This window comes from Ruditapes philippinarum, unplaced genomic scaffold, assembly GCF_026571515.1.
Source record: "Ruditapes philippinarum isolate M1 unplaced genomic scaffold, ASM2657151v2 ctg7784_1_1_1_1, whole genome shotgun sequence".
In the NCBI taxonomy this organism is placed as follows: Eukaryota; Metazoa; Mollusca; class Bivalvia; order Venerida; family Veneridae; genus Ruditapes; species Ruditapes philippinarum.
The window spans coordinates 12,362-30,381 of record NW_026855918.1 but is presented as its reverse complement, the minus strand read 5'-3'; the positions used below and the strand labels follow the sequence as shown (position 1 = coordinate 30,381).

Below are 18,020 nucleotides of genomic sequence, written 5' to 3'. Positions count from 1 at the left end.
ATTAAACAACTTCGGCGGAGACCAATTAAATAAAAACTCGTTTGAAATACCATAACTTGCTAGAATATCATTTTACTTCTGCCAATAGGAGCTACAGTATGAATATTGTTGAGTCGGAAACACACGAGAAAGTAGAAATTACTTCACTGAAACCCTTTTTTCCCCATTTCACACAGGAAAGTGCGAGCATACACAGTTATCGGCATATAAGTCAGGGAAAATGTAAATCTTCAAAACCACTATACTAAAAGGTTGTCTGATTGTAACACAAGCATTTTTGAACAAACAGAATTTATTTATTGAACATATTTTTTTACACGTTGTCAATGCATTTAATAAACTGTTAAAAATGTACTGTTTTAGTGAACTTATTTTGAATACTGTTTCGAGTAAGTAAACAGTTATCAAGTGTAAATTTTTGACAAAGATTTTGACCTTATTAGCTCGGCACTGCAGGATGTCTTCCTATCCACCTATTATAAATATGGGACCTATTTGTTCAACTTAATAACAAAACAACAACAACAACAAAATGTAAATTAAAAATTTTACTGATTCTAAATACATGTATAACAGAATTCTAAATATTTCAAATCATGTAGGTTCATCACTGTATCCCATAGCAATGCCTTTCTGTCCTTCCACTGCCATTGTAACTGGTGTTTCTCCCAACTGTTGTTCTAAACCTTGCCATGATCGCATTTTCAGAAATTCTCCTGTCAACAATATAAATACTCATTATAAAACATTTTCATTATATGCATCCGCGCAGTCTGGTCAGAATCCATGCTGTTCGCTATCAGTTTCTTTACTTGTTATAGGGTCTGTAAGCGAACAGCATGGATCCTGAACAGACTGCGCGGATGCACAGGCTGGTCTGGATTCATGCTGGTCGCAAACCCATTATGTTGGTTTTGTCGTGACACGGCTCATAAATACTCATTATAATACATTTACATTATATAACATTATTTACCTTCAAACTTTTTTTGTAAGAATGAGTACCTTCAAACTATAAGTAACTGTATGACATTGACCTTTGAGGTAGTGACATGGGTCTTAGACGACACATCATCATGGTGTAATAGGCATTTGTGCCAAGTTATTTTAAAATCCTCCAATGCATGACAAAGTTACAGAATGGTCACTTATGTTATGTAAAGGGTGTACCTTTAACCCCCAAGTGTGACCTTGAGCTTTTAGGTAATGACATGGGCCTTAAACCGGACATGTCTTCTGGATGTGGTAGACATTTGTACTAAGTAATTTCAAAATTCTTCAATGCCTGACAAAGTTACAGTCCTGACATGATTGTTGTGTGAGTGGGGATACACAGTGCCATTTTAAGACACGACTACTATATAAGTCTATGTAAACTAAGAGAAGACAGAGCATGCCCATTTTTGATCCAAGTAGAGTAATCTATATAACTGTTGTAAAGGTCCACAAAGAAATGTTACATTCCAAAAAACTGTAAGCTCTCAGCATTGTAGTTTTTCCACAAGAAGATTTAAATGTATTTTTGTATACATGTATATGTCTATATAAACTCAGTAACAATTGTGATTGTTACATGCCTTATACATGTATCTAACTAAAGGAATTGTTTAAGATTTTGTTTGTCAAGTCTATTTCTAGCTCTTGTGACCTTACCCTCTTTAGCATCATACATGAAATATTTATAGTTATACAACAGCTTTTTCACTATTCCTCTTTCTTAATTATGTAACAGTTCAGTGCACTTTAATGTACTTGCAGTTATTAAATGTAAAATAAATTCTACACGGTAGTGTGCCAGAAGTCACTAAATATAACTAATATACCTGCAGATTCAGTTTGAGTAGCAACAGTCATAGCTTCAGACCTGAGAACAAGTGATTGTCCAGTCTCTATATTATCATCTCCATGTCCTAATGTCCGAATCTTTCCTGTAACCAAGGAAATGTCAGTCTCATCTTGATGAAAGGTATCTGGTATTGATTGATGATGGCTTCCTCCTAATACAGAAAAATATCTCAATAAAAACACATCACATATCTCTCTTATAATCTGATGCTACTATTTTCTGTCAAACATGTATAACAGAATATGCAAGAATAGCATGTGTATGTAACAGGGTGAGCAAAATATGCAGCAAGACCATGACTCTAACCCTGGACTCTCGTAATACTGTTCCTTGTCCCTACTGACTGAGCTTTCCGGCCGCTTATATATCTACTCCCCTAAATAGTTAGCACACATCTTTAACATTGACCCCTGACAAGTAAACAAGAGGGCCATCATGGCCCTGAAATCGCTCACCTGTATATAGGCCCCCAGGGCGGGGCCAATTTTAACCCAGGGGCTTTTATTTGAAGATTACGGACTGACGACGGACGAAAAGCGATCACAAAAGCTCACCATATCACTTTTGTGACAGGTGAACTAAATATCACTCCAAATAATGGACATTGACCCCTGACAAGCTAAAGAATGCTCATCACTAACATTAACCCCTGACAAGCAAAGGAACAATCATCTTTAACCCATAATTATGACTGACTTTTTAAGCCATGATGTGTGTGCCAAACAACACTTTAGTGACCTTGATATTTTGCCTTTTTTCTGAATCTTAATACAGATTAAACATGCAAAGTGCTCTCATTTTTTTGTTTATGACTATGTGTCCTTTACAAAAATACCTGCACATTTGTTTCATATTATATAACCTTGATTTCCATAATATATCATTTTACTGTGCTTTGGTGAGGTAAAAACTATTACAAAAGATTATAATTATGGTATGCTTAATTGTTCATAAATATAATAAAGTATAGATAAGCTGTCTAGTTTAGACCTTTTTGTTTAGACTGAAAAACAACTAAATAGTTAAAACTAAATAGTTAAAACTTATTTCAACATCTCATTATCCTTGTTAAATCATACCCTCATGAACTGTACAAATACAATTTGATTATAAATATAACATATCATGTGACAATATTTTTTACCTTCTAGAAGTTGACCGAAGTCTGTTGGGTATTCACCAGTCCATTCTCTTTCTGTGTTACATGCTAGCTCCATCTCGTACGGTGTTATCACTGGTTTATAAAACTCTGACGAGTCTAGAAGTGTGTTCTCTGCACACGCTATCAGCACAAATACATCTATCTCCATAAAGTTTGCTAATTTTGGCACATTTATTTTACCTACTATAAAAACATAACTCTTTTTCCCTGCCTTTTTTGTTAAAACTTTCAACCTATTTAGCATATCAGAGTAATTAGCCACACCTAGTGTTCCTATTAAAATTCCTACTATTTTAGCATCTTTTGCTTTTTCTACCATAAAATATCTTTTCATCAAAAGTTTATTTACATTTACATTTTCTCTCCTTCCTTCTTTAGTACATGGATTATACGAGAAGAACTGACTTGACTGAAAGTTGTATATTAGATTATTCAATGTCAAACTTTCTCCTCCAATGTAAAACATTGAGTATTCACTGAGAGCCTTGTCACCTGGAAGACTAATAGTTCTGCCACATTTTGTTATTGTTTTAAATTTACCAGGCTCGCCATCTGTTGTATCAGCTGATGTACCTTCTCCTCTTATAGTTGACATAACACAGTTTTCATACTTGCTTTGTAATTTGTTTAATATTTCATCTGAAAAAGAGTATCTTTTATTCTATAATATGCAATACTATACAGTAAAATGGTATCCCAGATTTATTTAACAAAAATCCTAGTTTCTGGCTGGTTTAATATGTCCATTCAATGATTGAGCCTTCAACTCTTGTGATACCCTTATACAAGAAAACAGCTTATAGATGTTATTGGTCAATTTGTTTTCAAATGCTGGTTATAAACAAGAACGTGTTTGTTAAACACAAATGCACCGGCTCAGATTCTTGTCAGTAGCAATATTTCAAAAAATGTTTACCCATTCACTAAGTAATGGACAGAAAAATTGCCAAAAAATTGTAAACACAAGTTATATAGCTTGACAAAGTCATGGCATTTTGTAATTGTGAAAAATATAAGTTGCCAAGTCATTGCTCTGACTTGTGAAGTTGAAAAATATTCAACTTCGTGCAAGTTATCTTCCTACCAAATATGAAATAAATCTGTCAATAAATAAAGGCTGTATGGGCCAAAGTGTAAAAATCTATTTTTAGCACTGGTGACCTTAACCAAACTGACCCCTAACTCTATCGAAAAGAAGAATACCATGTAAGTTATCTTCCTACCAAATATGAAATACATCTGTCAATAAATAAAGGCTGTATTGGCAAAAGTGTAAAAATCTATTTTTAGCACTGGTGACCTTGACCCAACTGACCCCTTACTCCATCAAAAGGAAGAATACCATGCAAGTTATCTTCCTACCAAATATGAAATACATCTGTCAATAAATAAAAGCTGTATGGGCAAAAGTGTAAAAATCTATTTTTAGCACAAGTGACCTTGACCCACTGATCCCTACCCCAATCAAAAGGATGAATACCATGCAAGTTATCTTTCTACCAAATATTAAATATATCTGTCACTTAATAAAGGCTGTATGAGCAAATGTGTAAAAATCTATTTTTAGCACTGGTGGCCTTGACCCAACTGACCACTAACTCCATCAAAGTTTATGTTTCTATCAATTATAAATAACATCTGTCTATAGAATAAGGTCAATACATCTGTAACAAGAGCTGTCGGTAGGACAGCAACGCTCGACTATTCTAGTGCTTAATAGTAAACAATAATGCTTGATAGAGTTACCTACTCCTGTTTACAGGTTGGTGACATGATGGTGAACAAGTATGCAACGTTTCAAAGCCATATGTCAATGGACTTTGAAAATATTTGAGGTATTACAAAAAACTTTAACGTTTGTTCTAAGTCGAAAAAGGGGCATAATTCTGTCAAAATGCTTGATACAGTTACCTCCTCCTGTCTGCAGGTTGGTGTCATGATGGTGAACAAGTGTGCAAAGTTTCAAAGCCATATGTCAATGGACTTTGAAAATATTTGAACTATTACAAAAACTTTAACGTAAATTCTAAGTCGAAAAAGGGGCATAATTCTGTCAAAATGCTCGATACAGTTACCTCCTCTTGTCTACAGGTGGGGGTCATGATGGTGAACAAGTGTGCAAAGTTTCAAAGCCATATGTCAATGGACTTTGAAAATATTTGAACTATTACAAAAACTTTAACATAAGTGGTTACGCCGACGCCGACGCTCGGGTGACTACAATAGCTCTACTTATTCTTATCGAATAGTCGAGCTAAAAATGTAAAAATCTATTTTTAACATTGGTGACCTTGACATTGTTAACATTGACCTTGACCCAAATGACCCCTTACTACACCCAAAGAAGAAGGATTGTATTTAACTAAGACATCACATAAAATATAAAGGCTGTATGAGCAAAAATGTTTATATTTATTTTTTAAACCTGTGACCTTGACCTTGACCCTAGAGACCGCTTACTCCACAAAAAATTAGAGGACCATCAAAGGTATCCACCTACTAAATATGAAAGATATCATTAAAGAAATTAAGCAATTAGGAGAAATTAAAGATAAATCCAACTTGTCGAAATAGGTTAACCAGACAAGGCCCTATTTTCAAAGAGAAAAAAGGGAAATAACTGGGTAATATGGATGACACAGTTATATAACTTGGCAATATCATGTACTTTGTATTGATAAGTAAGTGTGGAAATTATAAAGCCATTAGTATAGATAGAAATTAAGATATTTCCAACTTGCCGTTTTAGGTTAACCATTATTCATTTTCTAAGTGCTGAAAAGGGCAATAACTTGGTAAATATGAAAGCCAGAGTTATGTAACTTGCCCAGATCATGTACTTTGTATTGATTAGTAAGTGTGTAAACTTAGAAGCCATTGGTACAGGTAGAACTTAAGAAAAATCCAACTTGCCGTTCTAGGTTAACCTCGTACGGACAGACGGAAAGACGGACGGACGGACGGACGGTTCAATCACTATATGCCCGGGGGCATAAAAATAATAATGGTATGAGAATCTATAAGTCAGTTTTAATTTCACTGAAACCAAAACATATTATGTGCATGTGGTTAGGCCAAGAGATTTACATTTGTGATATGAATACCCCGAGATATATGCTATCTTATAACCAAAGTCCAAGATTATACAATTCTTATACAGTTTTCAATTTTTAAAGTTAATTCTTCCTTTATCTAATTTCATGGTTGTTTCAAAGAATCAGACAGAACATAAAATTATTTTGTGTGAGTACAACAATGTACATCTAAATAGTGATACTGATTTAGCCTACAAGAGATATTTCAATGCACATGCCAATTATGTATATGATGGCAAAAAGAGAACAATGTTTTATGTTACATACAGAAATTTAGCAGCAGTAACCCTTAACTTGCTGGAACCAAAGCTTTTGCCACCTGTAAAGAAACAGGAAAACATGCATGTCCAAGTCCTTCACTGTTGGTGGTTAATATTTTGTATTTTGAATGGACTATTCCAAATATAAAGCTGGGTATGTCCATTATACAAAGTCTACAGGTAACAAGTTAATATAAGCAGTGACCCGAACAACATCAAACATACTTACCACATGTATACAAGTAGACAGTATCATAAACTATGATAACACTAGATGTCACATCTGGATATAGACAGGAAAATTTACATATACAATCATCAATGTGTAATGGTAATCTTCCATACACAAACAGTACAGGCATCTTGACTGGCTGACTAAGACATGATCGTCCGTAGTGTATCAAGGCACTGGCATTGTAGTGTTGCGCTGCCACCTCATCAACACAACAACTGCTCATAAAAACATTACAACACCATCAATAATTAACAAAACAGAAATGATATTAAATCTCCTATATTGCCAGTTTCTTAATTCTTTATTCCCTCACAAAGTTTGTTTCTTCACAAGGCTAAATATCAATAAACAGTCTTAAGTAGTATCAATAAATGGTAAACAGCATTACACAAATATGGTGTACCAGCAAAATGATGACATTTTTCCTCAAAACAGGAATTTCAGCATTTAGTTAAAAAGAACTTAAATATGCATAGCTCTAGATAAGCATAAATATTTCAAAAAAATCAAACTTGAAAAAACTGTACTAAGATTTAAAAAAATGTATAAAAATTCAAGATTCAAGTAATTATTTACATGCAATTTGCAATTATTGATTGATTTTGCAGTATTTATCTCCATATTTCTACTGGGTTAGTAAAGCAGTAAAGGGCTACTTTTTGCACATTTATACCACTTTTTGATAATTATTGTGCATTGTATGCGCCGTTTGCAATGTGTAAATTAATATCTTTGTTCAACAATATTTTACTTTTAAATACATTTTTAAAATTTTCATGAAATGTAGCATGGATTTGGAGAATGCTGCTTTAACTACAGTTGACTCTCAATAAGTCATAATCGCTTTACTAAAAATTCCGCGTTAGTCGAAGAATTTCTAAAGTCCCGTCAAATTTCCTTCTTTATCTTTGTATTTTAACTCCGCTTAGGTCAAATTTTGACTTATCGAGACTCCTGTTTAGTCGAAAAGAAAATTTGGTCCCGTCAATTAAAGTCCAACATATTTTCATCTCAATTAGTCGAAGTGTGAAAACAGCCGACTGATCAAAGGTTGGCGACATCAAGGTGAGATGTTGTCACTCGTGATTCACACGTTTCATAGTAATTTTAATTGCCGGTCATTATGTAATATTAGAACGTCGTGAAAGTGGCTTTATTCAGATTCAGGACTTAATTGGTTGTAACAGTTAAGTAAACTAAGATTTAATTAATAGAATTGTGCCAGCCTAGGTATTGATGTGTGTTATCAACGCAAATGACATTTGTATAATTTATGTTCCGTCATATTACATACATTAATAATTTTTGTACTTCCGGTTCACGATAGTTGCTACTTTCGTTTTCGTCCGATGATCAATTTACTTCAAACATTAGATAAATCGTTGTTGAAATAAATGTGTTATTGTGCTTTTATTGTAATGAATTATCATGAGTGCGTATTAAAAGCATGTGCATTACTGATGAATACTAACAAACTTGCATTTATGTCATTGCTACAGATGCTTGTGTTTACATTTCACTATTAATATACATGTATTAAATTTTGAATAATATATTTTTGTTCATTTGAAATTTGTATTTGTAAGTGATTTACAGTCATTTCAACGGTTAAATATTGCAGCATTGTTGCTATCAACAATAACAAACCTACTTCTTTGCACATTCAATTTAGGTACATGTATATACATGTATGCATGTCAACGTAATGGCGGCAGATCCACGTTACTCGAATTCCGTTTCTCTCGAAGTAAAATGTCCACTTTCTTTGGATTTCGAGTTATCGAGAGTCAACTGTATATAACAGTTAACAAAACGGACAAATATCACACAGCCATTTTGTAACCAATTAATTTTGTCAAAATGTAGTCAATTTTATGAAATTGACCAAAATCAAAGTTGTTTTGATGAAACCAAATGGGTAGAAATACAAAAATATATACAATGTATCTCAAAAATAGATTATGTTAAAAAGGGCATCATAAAGAAACAGTATAACAAGTGATTCTATTACAAGCTTTATGGTGATGCATAATATTAATGAAGATAAAAATACATAAATTGAACACATCACAAAGTAACAAATTAAACTGACCTGCCATAAGAAGTATCACCAAGTATGAACACTGTATAACCAGTTGGAAGCAATGTTTCAAGCCTTGTGGTCACAGAAACTGCATCTTTCATCAAGTCATCAGGAAACTGTAAAGCTACCTTTAATGAAAGTAGTGAAATGTTCATATTTCAAGCCCAGACAAACTTTTAGCAGGTACTATACATACAAAAAGATTCAAAATAAGTTGTTTCAGAGATAAAGTCATATGACCATTCTATTTACAAATAACGTGAAACTTTAATCAACTCAATAATCTTTTAAAGTAATATTGATGTTTTTTAAAGAATAAATGAGCCGCGTCACGACAAAACCAACGTAATGCTTTTGCGACCAGCATGGATCCAGACCAGCCTGCGCATCTGCGCAGTCTGATCAGGATCCATGCTGTTCGCTATCAGTTTCTCTACTTGTAATAGGGTTTGTAAGCGAACAGCATGGATCCTGAGCAGACTGGTCTGGATCCATGCTGGTCGCGAACGCATTACATTGGTTTTGTCGTGACGCGGCTCAAATAAAATTTACCACAGTTCATGATACTATTGTAACTAACATGATACATTTAAACTGGTAGGCCTGCAGTGCTTTATTTGCTATTAACAAAACCTTCAAATACACACTTTTTATTCAGGTAATAACATTTTATATACATATAATGCTTCTATTTCATAAAAATTAAAATTAATGTGTCCCTGAAAAGTTGACTTGATTAGGAGAAAGCCTCACTTTTCAATTTTCATGATAAAACTGGAACAGTTTGTGAGGAGGGGAGAGGCCTAAATTCAGACTTTATCCTATACTAAAATTCCCTGTAGGGATAAAGTTCAAAATGCCTTCAAAATGGAGGTTTAAATGTAAAAGATAATATTTTATCAACTCTCATATTTTATGTTTCATTTTGGTCACTTGGAAAACAAATGTTCATTCATAGACAAAAATGTTCCACTCTACTAAATTATTTATCTTACCCTTAAAAACCCTGCATTCTTTATCCATTCAACACAACAGTTAATTTCATAAACAACATCAATTTGTGACTGGTCAGTTTGATGACCTCCTGCTATCACCTCACGTTCAATGGCTTCTTCACTTTTAGAGTAAAATGCTGAGGTTCCATCCATTCTAAAACATCTATAATACAGTGGTTACATACAACTACATGAACAACCCTTCCACTTATCTGAAATAAATATACAAACTGCTATTATTAAGCTGGAATGATGACTCCAAGCATCATTTTAACTGAAAAATATGTTAGAGCAAACACAATTCAAACAACCATATATGAATAATAATGGTATCAGTATCATAATAATGAAAAATCAAGTTCAAGCTCAGTCTAAAGCCTACTCAATTGCTCAGGAACACTAGTATCAATATCATTTAGTTACTATTTTGGAAAATAGCACTAATTTATTGGTTGTGTGCCAACATGTACTTTTCTAGGGACTGCCAATATAATATTGACATGATGACATCATGTTGGTCTTGAACCCTGGAGATTTAGAAAAACTATTGATAGTTAAACATGCAGCATGCTTTTTGACTGATTCAAACCACTAAGTAACGTTAAATAGTAAAATAAAAGAAGATGTGTTATAAAATATTTTATACATGTAAATGATGTAGATCTACATATAAAATTAACATTGGGAAATATAAAGGGCTTGTTAAAAGGAAAAGGAGTCTGGCAATTAGTCCAACTAATTAGACTTGTCAAAGAGAAATCGAGATACTTTTGAACCGGCAGTGTCTTTGACAGTTTGACAGTAGGAAAATAAACATTTAAATGGGTTAAACCGTTCACACTTAACTAATTTGAATTGGCTAGCTGTACGGGCTTGTATTGCTAGCCAAAGGTTCTAGCCGGCGAAAACAACATAAATTTCGCCGGTTAAAAAATCTGTTATAAATGTGAGCTCGATTAAAGATCAGTACATAAATGCTGCTATCCGATAATTATTCAATTGAGTGATTGCACAGGTAAGTTATGGCTTCAGGGAATAAATATTTTACAAGTGTTGCTCAGAGCTATGAAGCTTTAAATGAAAATAGAAAATAATCCAAAAGTACTGATTTTCTTTTGCATGTAACTTTAATAAACAGTGCTTAAATGAATGTGTTCATGTAGTTCAACATTTTGTTTGAATTAAATACACATTATACACTAAATTGTGAAACTTTCGTCTACAATAAATCAAACAGTCAAATACAAATACAGTAAAATGCCACCTAACGACCACGCCACAAATAGGACCACGCCACTATTACGGGCACTTTTTTAAAGTACAAAATATTTGCCTTCTTTATTCATTGAGAAAAATTACCAGTATAACGACCACTTCTGTCAGACATTTGTGTGTATTTCTTATCAAAACATTAACCTGTATTGCGACCATGCAACATAATGGCCAGACATCACTTGGTGTTTATTGCCCCCAATTAATTGTCGTAATCTTCCCTCTGGCGTAAACAAATACACCGGGTCAAATGAGGTCATTAATATAAATCGATTGATTAGACGCTTGCTTTACAATGTATCTTTAGCATTCAAGCGTCAACATGATCAGTTTAAACCACTTCTGGCTATTTAATGTAAGCAGCTATGGTGTGAGAAACGATTAATTTGTCGGGTAATTAGGATGTAATAAACAGGTGATAAGCATTTAAAATTGTTTGTTGTGCATCACAATTTATAGCAAGTATGGTAAAAATTGCTAATTACACCAAATTATCAGTTCATGTGTGCTTTATTTCGATGTGTAATTTATGTATTAATCATAATGAGAGTATATAATAACTATATTTAATACCTCATATTTTTTCTTCTAAAGGGGAAACTTGAAACACTAGCCGTAAACTAATATTTTCATTATATTAATGATGTATCATATTATCATACATTAAAAATGTTTTTTGTTTTAAAAAAATATGTGTTTCTTTTTACTCATTTAATTAAGTTCATTTACTATGTGCATAAAACTATAAAAGGTATACATTAAGTTAAGTTGGACTTTGTCAGCTGTTAAAGTGACTTAATCATTATTAAGACCAGTTCACTATTAAGACCACTTTGAGTCAGTCCCGTTAGTGGTCTTAATAGAGAGAATTTACTGTAACAATTTTTTTATCCGACTTCCTCGTTCTTATAGGCTCTGCCTATTTTTGACGGTTTTGACATATATTAGGTAGATGTAGAAAACGTAATTTAGATTAAACATGTCATTAAAATCTAAAATCCGAAAATGAGCATCCGGAAAATGCACTACATTTCCACGAAAACATATTACAACTTGATAAAAGCATTTTAAAAATAAATACCTTTGTTTAATTTAGAAAGTTTCTATTTTAAAATATTGTTTTTACTGTATAAATATGATGTTCAACATTATGATTTAAAAACTCACAAAAATAAATGTTCAAGAAAATAATATACGTTTCGCTCAAAGCCTTGATAAGGGCCGTGTTGACAGTACGGTATACTTAGCTAAACTCTGGTATCACGTAAGGGCCTAGTGAATTTTCGTATTCTTTGTTCTATAGTTAATCAGTCACATTTGAGGCTTAATTCTGGATTCCACTGTTCTTGATGAATCATATACTGTCTTCAACTTTAAACATCAACACTATCTAAGTTACATGAGGCCCAAAATATAATATGTTAAACATCTAAATTTTTTTCCAGAAATCTTCATTCTGTTGTAGATTCTAACTCTGTTTAAATTCGCCACTTTGAAAACTCCGGACTGCTTAGTACATTTTTAATCTTTCCGCCAACAAATGAGTTCTTGGAGAATACACAAAAACAACTTTTAAAGTCATCCTATAACACATAAAAAATACACACATACAATAAATACACTTTAATTATGACCAATCAAACTAGAGAGAACTTAAACTGGGCCACTTCAGAAATTAAAAGAACTACTTTCTAGACGGGTTGGGTCTAATTCCGTCCCGGGGTGAGACCGTAAAATTTTAGAAGGGTTACAGCTAGATAAGATAAGATACATGCATTTATTATCGGACTCATACACCGTAACTTAGAATTTTCTTATAAGGAAGTAAGCGGAAGTTATGTTTTTGGCGGCAATAGTGCACGAGTTTCTTGTAATTAGTAAAACGGGCATTCGAGGTTTATTTGTCAAGCGTTTTTAAATGAGAAATTTTCGAAAATATTGAAATATTTTCGATTATATTATGCAGAAAGTTTTGTAAATGTTTTCTTTTCAGGATTATGTACAGCTCGGAGCAAAGGAAACATGTGTCTTCATACGCAAAATAAATGATATCCATGGACTTTCAAAATCGATAAGGCGTATTTAATTCTGTTTTGATTCACTGTGAATTATTATTCTGTTTGCATATAATTATGTACATGAAGTTAGTTTATTTCAGGAAGAAATTATCTGTGTCTTTGCCTATTTATAATTTTCAAAATTCGTTTCCTTTTTCCATTATGACATAAAATTTTAGACCGCTAAATTTGGGTTTTATGTCAGGTAGGTTCGAAGGAGCCGCGCTGCTCTTGAGCCTGGATTCATCCTTCAACAATACCTCCCCCTCCCACGTTGGAGTAGGGTTGGGTATCCTGCTCGCAGCAACCTGACTTTTCGAACATTTTTTAAATCTTCTGTTTTTACAAAACTCTCTTATTCAGTTAATACTGGAAAGTTTATTTATATTTCTTTACTTTTACGAAGTATTTGGCATATTTTAACAGATGAATTTGTTTAGAAAATTTATTACTATAAGTCATGTGGAAGTTGTTTTTTTTTACTTTTGTCTTAACAAAAATTGATATGTAGATTTATATCCAGAATTTTGTTTTTGTTGGTTGGGAAAATAAATGATTAGTGGAGACGGCTTACAAATACTCCCTCTAGCCTCTTTAAACTCTGTGTTGTTTTGTTTATTTTTTCAAAAGTGTATTATTTTGGAATGTAAATGATTTATGCTCGTATCGTGCCCCCCTTAACCCCCCGCATGAGTGTGCGTAATATCAATTTCGGCCTAGCTACGCCCCTGTTCTATATATTGAAATTATTTTCAGTTTTTAATATAGATAGAAGAAATTTATACATGAAAATGTGACATGAAGAATATATTCTCTGTGACATCTTCAGAGTAATCACAAGAACTCCGGGACATTTGAAAAATCGGGTATAAATCTGTTAGCCTGTGCTTTATGTTTACAATTTTGCATTATAATTAGGTAATTATGTATGGCAAGGATGAAGACCAGAAATAAACCGGTCAAAACTTGTGAATTGGCAAATAATTTGGAAGTTTTACTGAAAACTACCAGATTTATAGCAAGAGGCGATGGAAAATGGCCTGTGAATTAGGCTTTGACACATAATACAAGATGTAATGCCCCGGTCACATATTCACGGATAATGCCACGGAAGAGCTACGGTCTAATCGTTCACGGATTACTACGGAAATGTGAAATTTCGTAGTCCGCTACGGTTCCAGTACGGACACACAACGGTATGAGTACGGAGTCCGACGGATTTACCACCAAAAGCCCCCGGAGAGACACGGATTGTTACGGATCGACACGGTTTGATACGGAGCGACACGAATCAGGACGGACGCACTACGGATACACTACGGTCTGCTACGGTATAAGCACGGGTTAGTACGAATAAGTACGGTCTGATACGGAGAAGAACGTATTGATACGGATAAGAACGAATTGCCACGGATCTATACGGACCTAATACATCCGTCTACAACCTCTTGCTTGCTCATTTTCAAAATGCCTTAAAAGAAAAGAACACCTAGAAAACGAATTGCAGAGTTCAATGATTTTGGCGGAGAGGACTCGGCCTAATCGCGTCTGACCCCCCGAGACACATCAGGTCCGATTAAAGTGAATTTCTTGAAGGACGCTGGATCCTCAACAAAGTTCGGCCACGAGAGCCTCATACTAAACTTGAAGCGGTCTTCGTAAAAGCCCATATCTAGTCCACCATCTCGTCTGTCTTCTCTTACCTGATTAGATATGGACTAGTAATCATTAATGAAAAATGTTGATCAACACTGCTTCTCTTTTAATTTTAAGATTTGCTGTTCATCTTACAATTACATTAATTATCGTGATGTTTATGTTTTAAAAATATGTAAAAAGCTTGTTAATTAATCTTATTATCACTCAAGGGCCAGCCTCCGAGGCTTATGAGACACTTCGTTTTATGTACATATTTACTCTTATTTCACGATCCAATGTTTGTAAAATATGTAACATTAAATGTTATTCTATTACTTGAATTGTAGTACGATATTAATATAAATTTACTTCTATGTATGTCATCAAGCAGCTCGACCACTGCCTCCGCATTCTGAGCCATTTCAATATATAGTTGCAGCCAGTAAATGGCAATTATCATTTATTAAATGTTTCCGCAAATATGTCTGTTTTTTTAACAAGAAGGTAGTATTTATACCCTTGAAAAAGTACATGATACTTAATTCATCCGTACTAAACAGTGGTGGACCGTACCATTCCGTACCGTTTCGTTTTGCAACGCAATAAACCGTATAAGACCGTGCTAATCCTTGCCTCTCCGTAGTACAACGTATTACGATCGTGGCTTTCCGTGACAATGCCGTATTAATCCGTATTAAAACCGTAGCTTATACGTAGGGTAACCGTACAAATACGTAGTTCTCCGTACAAAACCGTGGAAATCCTTGACAAGTTGGTGGACTACGAATCAGTACGGACTAGTACGGTTTTCGTACGGACCAGTACGTATCAGTACGGATTAATACGGACTAGTACGGATACGCTACGGTTGAGTTTTCCGTAGCAAATTTTTGTGCATGTTCAAAAATTGTCAAGGATCGCTACGGATATACAAGGACTACTACGATTGATTACGGTTACAATACGGAGAGCTACTGACCAGTACGGGTAGCTACGGACGATGCCGGAATTAATCCGTGGCTCTTCCGTGGGCGTATTCCGTGAATATGTGACCGGGGTATAAGACAAGCTTAATCATTAAAGTTTAATTTAGCACCTAAAACTCATTTTTGAACGATGAAAATAATCATTTTTGACGGGAGTTTTTGTAGTATATACAGATGTTTGCCGACGAACTCCGTGACAGTTATCACAAGAACTCCTGAACAAGTTATCATAAGAACTCCATCCTTCGTGTAACACTTCCTCCCCCGTGGTTATGGTCCATGATTGGCGATGGGTAAACCCATAAGTTAAAAGAAATCTTAAATTAATAGACCTACATACAATAGCGCGTGCACAAATTTGAAAAAGTGCATTAATAGATTAATTTACAGCGATATATATGTATTAGTATTTTATCAATATAAAAAAATAAAAATGAAGTTTTTAAGACATGTTTTGTTATTTAAAAGATTTATAAACAGAAAAATCTCAATTTCAGAAGTTTTTGCCTTTCCAGAAACAATGTGATTACTTAACTAAAGCTAACCTCTGAATAACAAAAACATTTTACACCCTGAACAATATCTAAGCGCGTGTATTTCGTTTTCAATTGCTAACATTATTTCATGGTGATATATTTTACGAAAGACTGGTGGGGACATTACAACTTCATGAATTCATGAATTCACGATTTCAACTTCATGAATTTACAATTTTAACTTCACGAATTCACGATTTCATCTTCACAAATTCACAATTTTAATTTGTGAAGTTGAAATTGTTAATTCATGAAGTTAAAACATATGTTTAATTTGTGAATTCGTGAAGTTGAAATCGTGAATTCGTGAAGTTGAAATCGTGAATTCATAAAGCTGAAATCTTGAACTCGTGAATTCCGTATGATGAAAACGTTAATTCACAGAGTCAAAATTGTGAATTCATGAAGATAAAATCGGAAATTCATGAAGTTGAAATGCCCCCACCGGTCTTTCGTTATATTTTGTGTTCATACATATGATTACATTTTTATTTCTTTTTGTTCAATTTGCGTATGAACTGCATGTGCCAGTGGGGTTGCCTAGATACAATGCAGACACAAACGTTAAGAAAGCCCGAAAAGTCGCGACTGTACTGTATATCCCTGAGATTTTCTATCCGACAACCACGTGAAAATCATGAAAATCGTGCTATAATCGTGTTAAATCATATTTATACATAAGGTGCCGCTGTCAATAAATTTGCAAGTAATTTTATGCAAAAATATTTGTATAATATGACGAAATCGGGACAATGACATCTGTGATACATGATGTAAAAGAACACTGAATATTTGTAATAACCTAATTATGAACAATACGAATTCAAACGCAAAAACTAACGAAAAAGTAGTGATATATAAAAAGATATAGTATATAATTTCTAGAAATAATGAAGAATGTCTTACGAGCTTTTGAATATTAAACCTCTATCATGCGAATGTAACAAGGTCCTAAAAGGTAAAGGCATATGTAGCGCCGATATATGTCCAAACGTCGAAAAATGTCCAAACGACGATAAATGTCCAAAAATTGACGATAAATGTCTCAATCGCCGATAAATGTCCAAAACTCCTTTAACGATAAACGTCCAAAAATTAACGAAAAATGTCGCAACAAAGTAGGTGCTCATAAATGTCCAAATCGGTTAACGATAGATGTCTCAACTTTTCATATGTTAATTTGTAATTTATTGTATTGGATACCGTTACAGTCTATCCAACTAACCCGTGATTTTACCCTCTGGTTTACCCCCGACGTAAAATGTATCATACATTATTGTGCATGGCCAGTTGCAGATCCGGATGGGGCGCGGGGGACATGTGCCTTCTTAACTCACCGCAGCAATACGTTTCAGCATTGTTTGTGTTCTTCAATATTTTTGTGCCCCATATAGCGTTGCCATTGTCCGTCCGAGTGTCTAAGTGTCCGTCCCGAAAGTTTGTGAACGGTATAGGGGCGTGGACAGAGTTGCATATTTCTTTACTGTCAAGTGGTCAAAAGTTAAGAAAAAAATGCAACTCTATCTGGCAAACAAAGCAGTTAACCTGTATAAACCATGTGAGCTAATCAAGGGGTTAACTGCTTTGACAGTTAAAATCTGACCTACTGATTCAACAGCGAACAGTGCAGACCTTGACAGGATGAAGCATTTGCTTGTCGGGGGATATGGTTCGACAATGGTCGTTTATAAGCATATACGCAACACGTGTTAAATGGGTTTTGTGACTTTTCTCTTAAGTGCTGCGAAGACGGTCCTTCTCATGCTACATTGATTTAAGATATTTGTATTTGATTATTACTCATTCGCGCGTGGTGGACTGAACGCCACTGCGGGGCCACCGCCTTATAAATACA

General features: G+C 34.1%; 1 protein-coding gene across 3 annotated transcripts; it reads right to left on the bottom strand.

Moving 5' to 3' along the window:
• Positions 1-533: 533 nt before the first annotated feature.
• LOC132744802 (2-(3-amino-3-carboxypropyl)histidine synthase subunit 2-like) lies at positions 534-12,237 on the bottom strand. 3 transcript variants are annotated; one of them, XM_060733578.1, is made up of 7 exons: positions 12,145-12,237; positions 9,677-9,888; positions 8,691-8,809; positions 6,593-6,813; positions 2,991-3,647; positions 1,824-1,997; positions 534-716 (listed from the first exon to the last, which is right to left on the bottom strand). In XM_060733578.1, exons 2-7 carry the CDS (start codon positions 9,827-9,829, stop codon positions 595-597), a joined length of 1,446 nt encoding a protein of 481 aa, XP_060589561.1. In that variant the 5' UTR covers positions 9,830-9,888; positions 12,145-12,237; the 3' UTR covers positions 534-594. The 3 variants fall into 3 exon arrangements, with proteins under 3 accessions (XP_060589561.1, XP_060589563.1, XP_060589562.1); XM_060733580.1 differs by having other exon boundaries at positions 12,116-12,181; XM_060733579.1 differs by having other exon boundaries at positions 12,030-12,162.
• Positions 12,238-18,020: the final 5,783 nt, after the last annotated feature.

What these genes read in the sequence shown, in the direction of transcription:
- LOC132744802 (XM_060733578.1), bottom strand. Translation starts at nt 9,829, where the DNA reads ATGGATGGAACCTCAGCATTTTACTCTAAAAGTGAAGAAGCCATTGAA. An exon ending in CTTCGGTCAACTTCTAGAAG is followed by an intron (nt 1,998 to 2,990) that starts GTAAAAAATATT and finishes TTTCTGTATTAG; the next exon opens with GAGGAAGCCATCATCAATCA. An exon ending in TACTCAAACTGAATCTGCAG is followed by an intron (nt 717 to 1,823) that starts GTATATTAGTTA and finishes TATTGTTGACAG; the next exon opens with GAGAATTTCTGAAAATGCGA.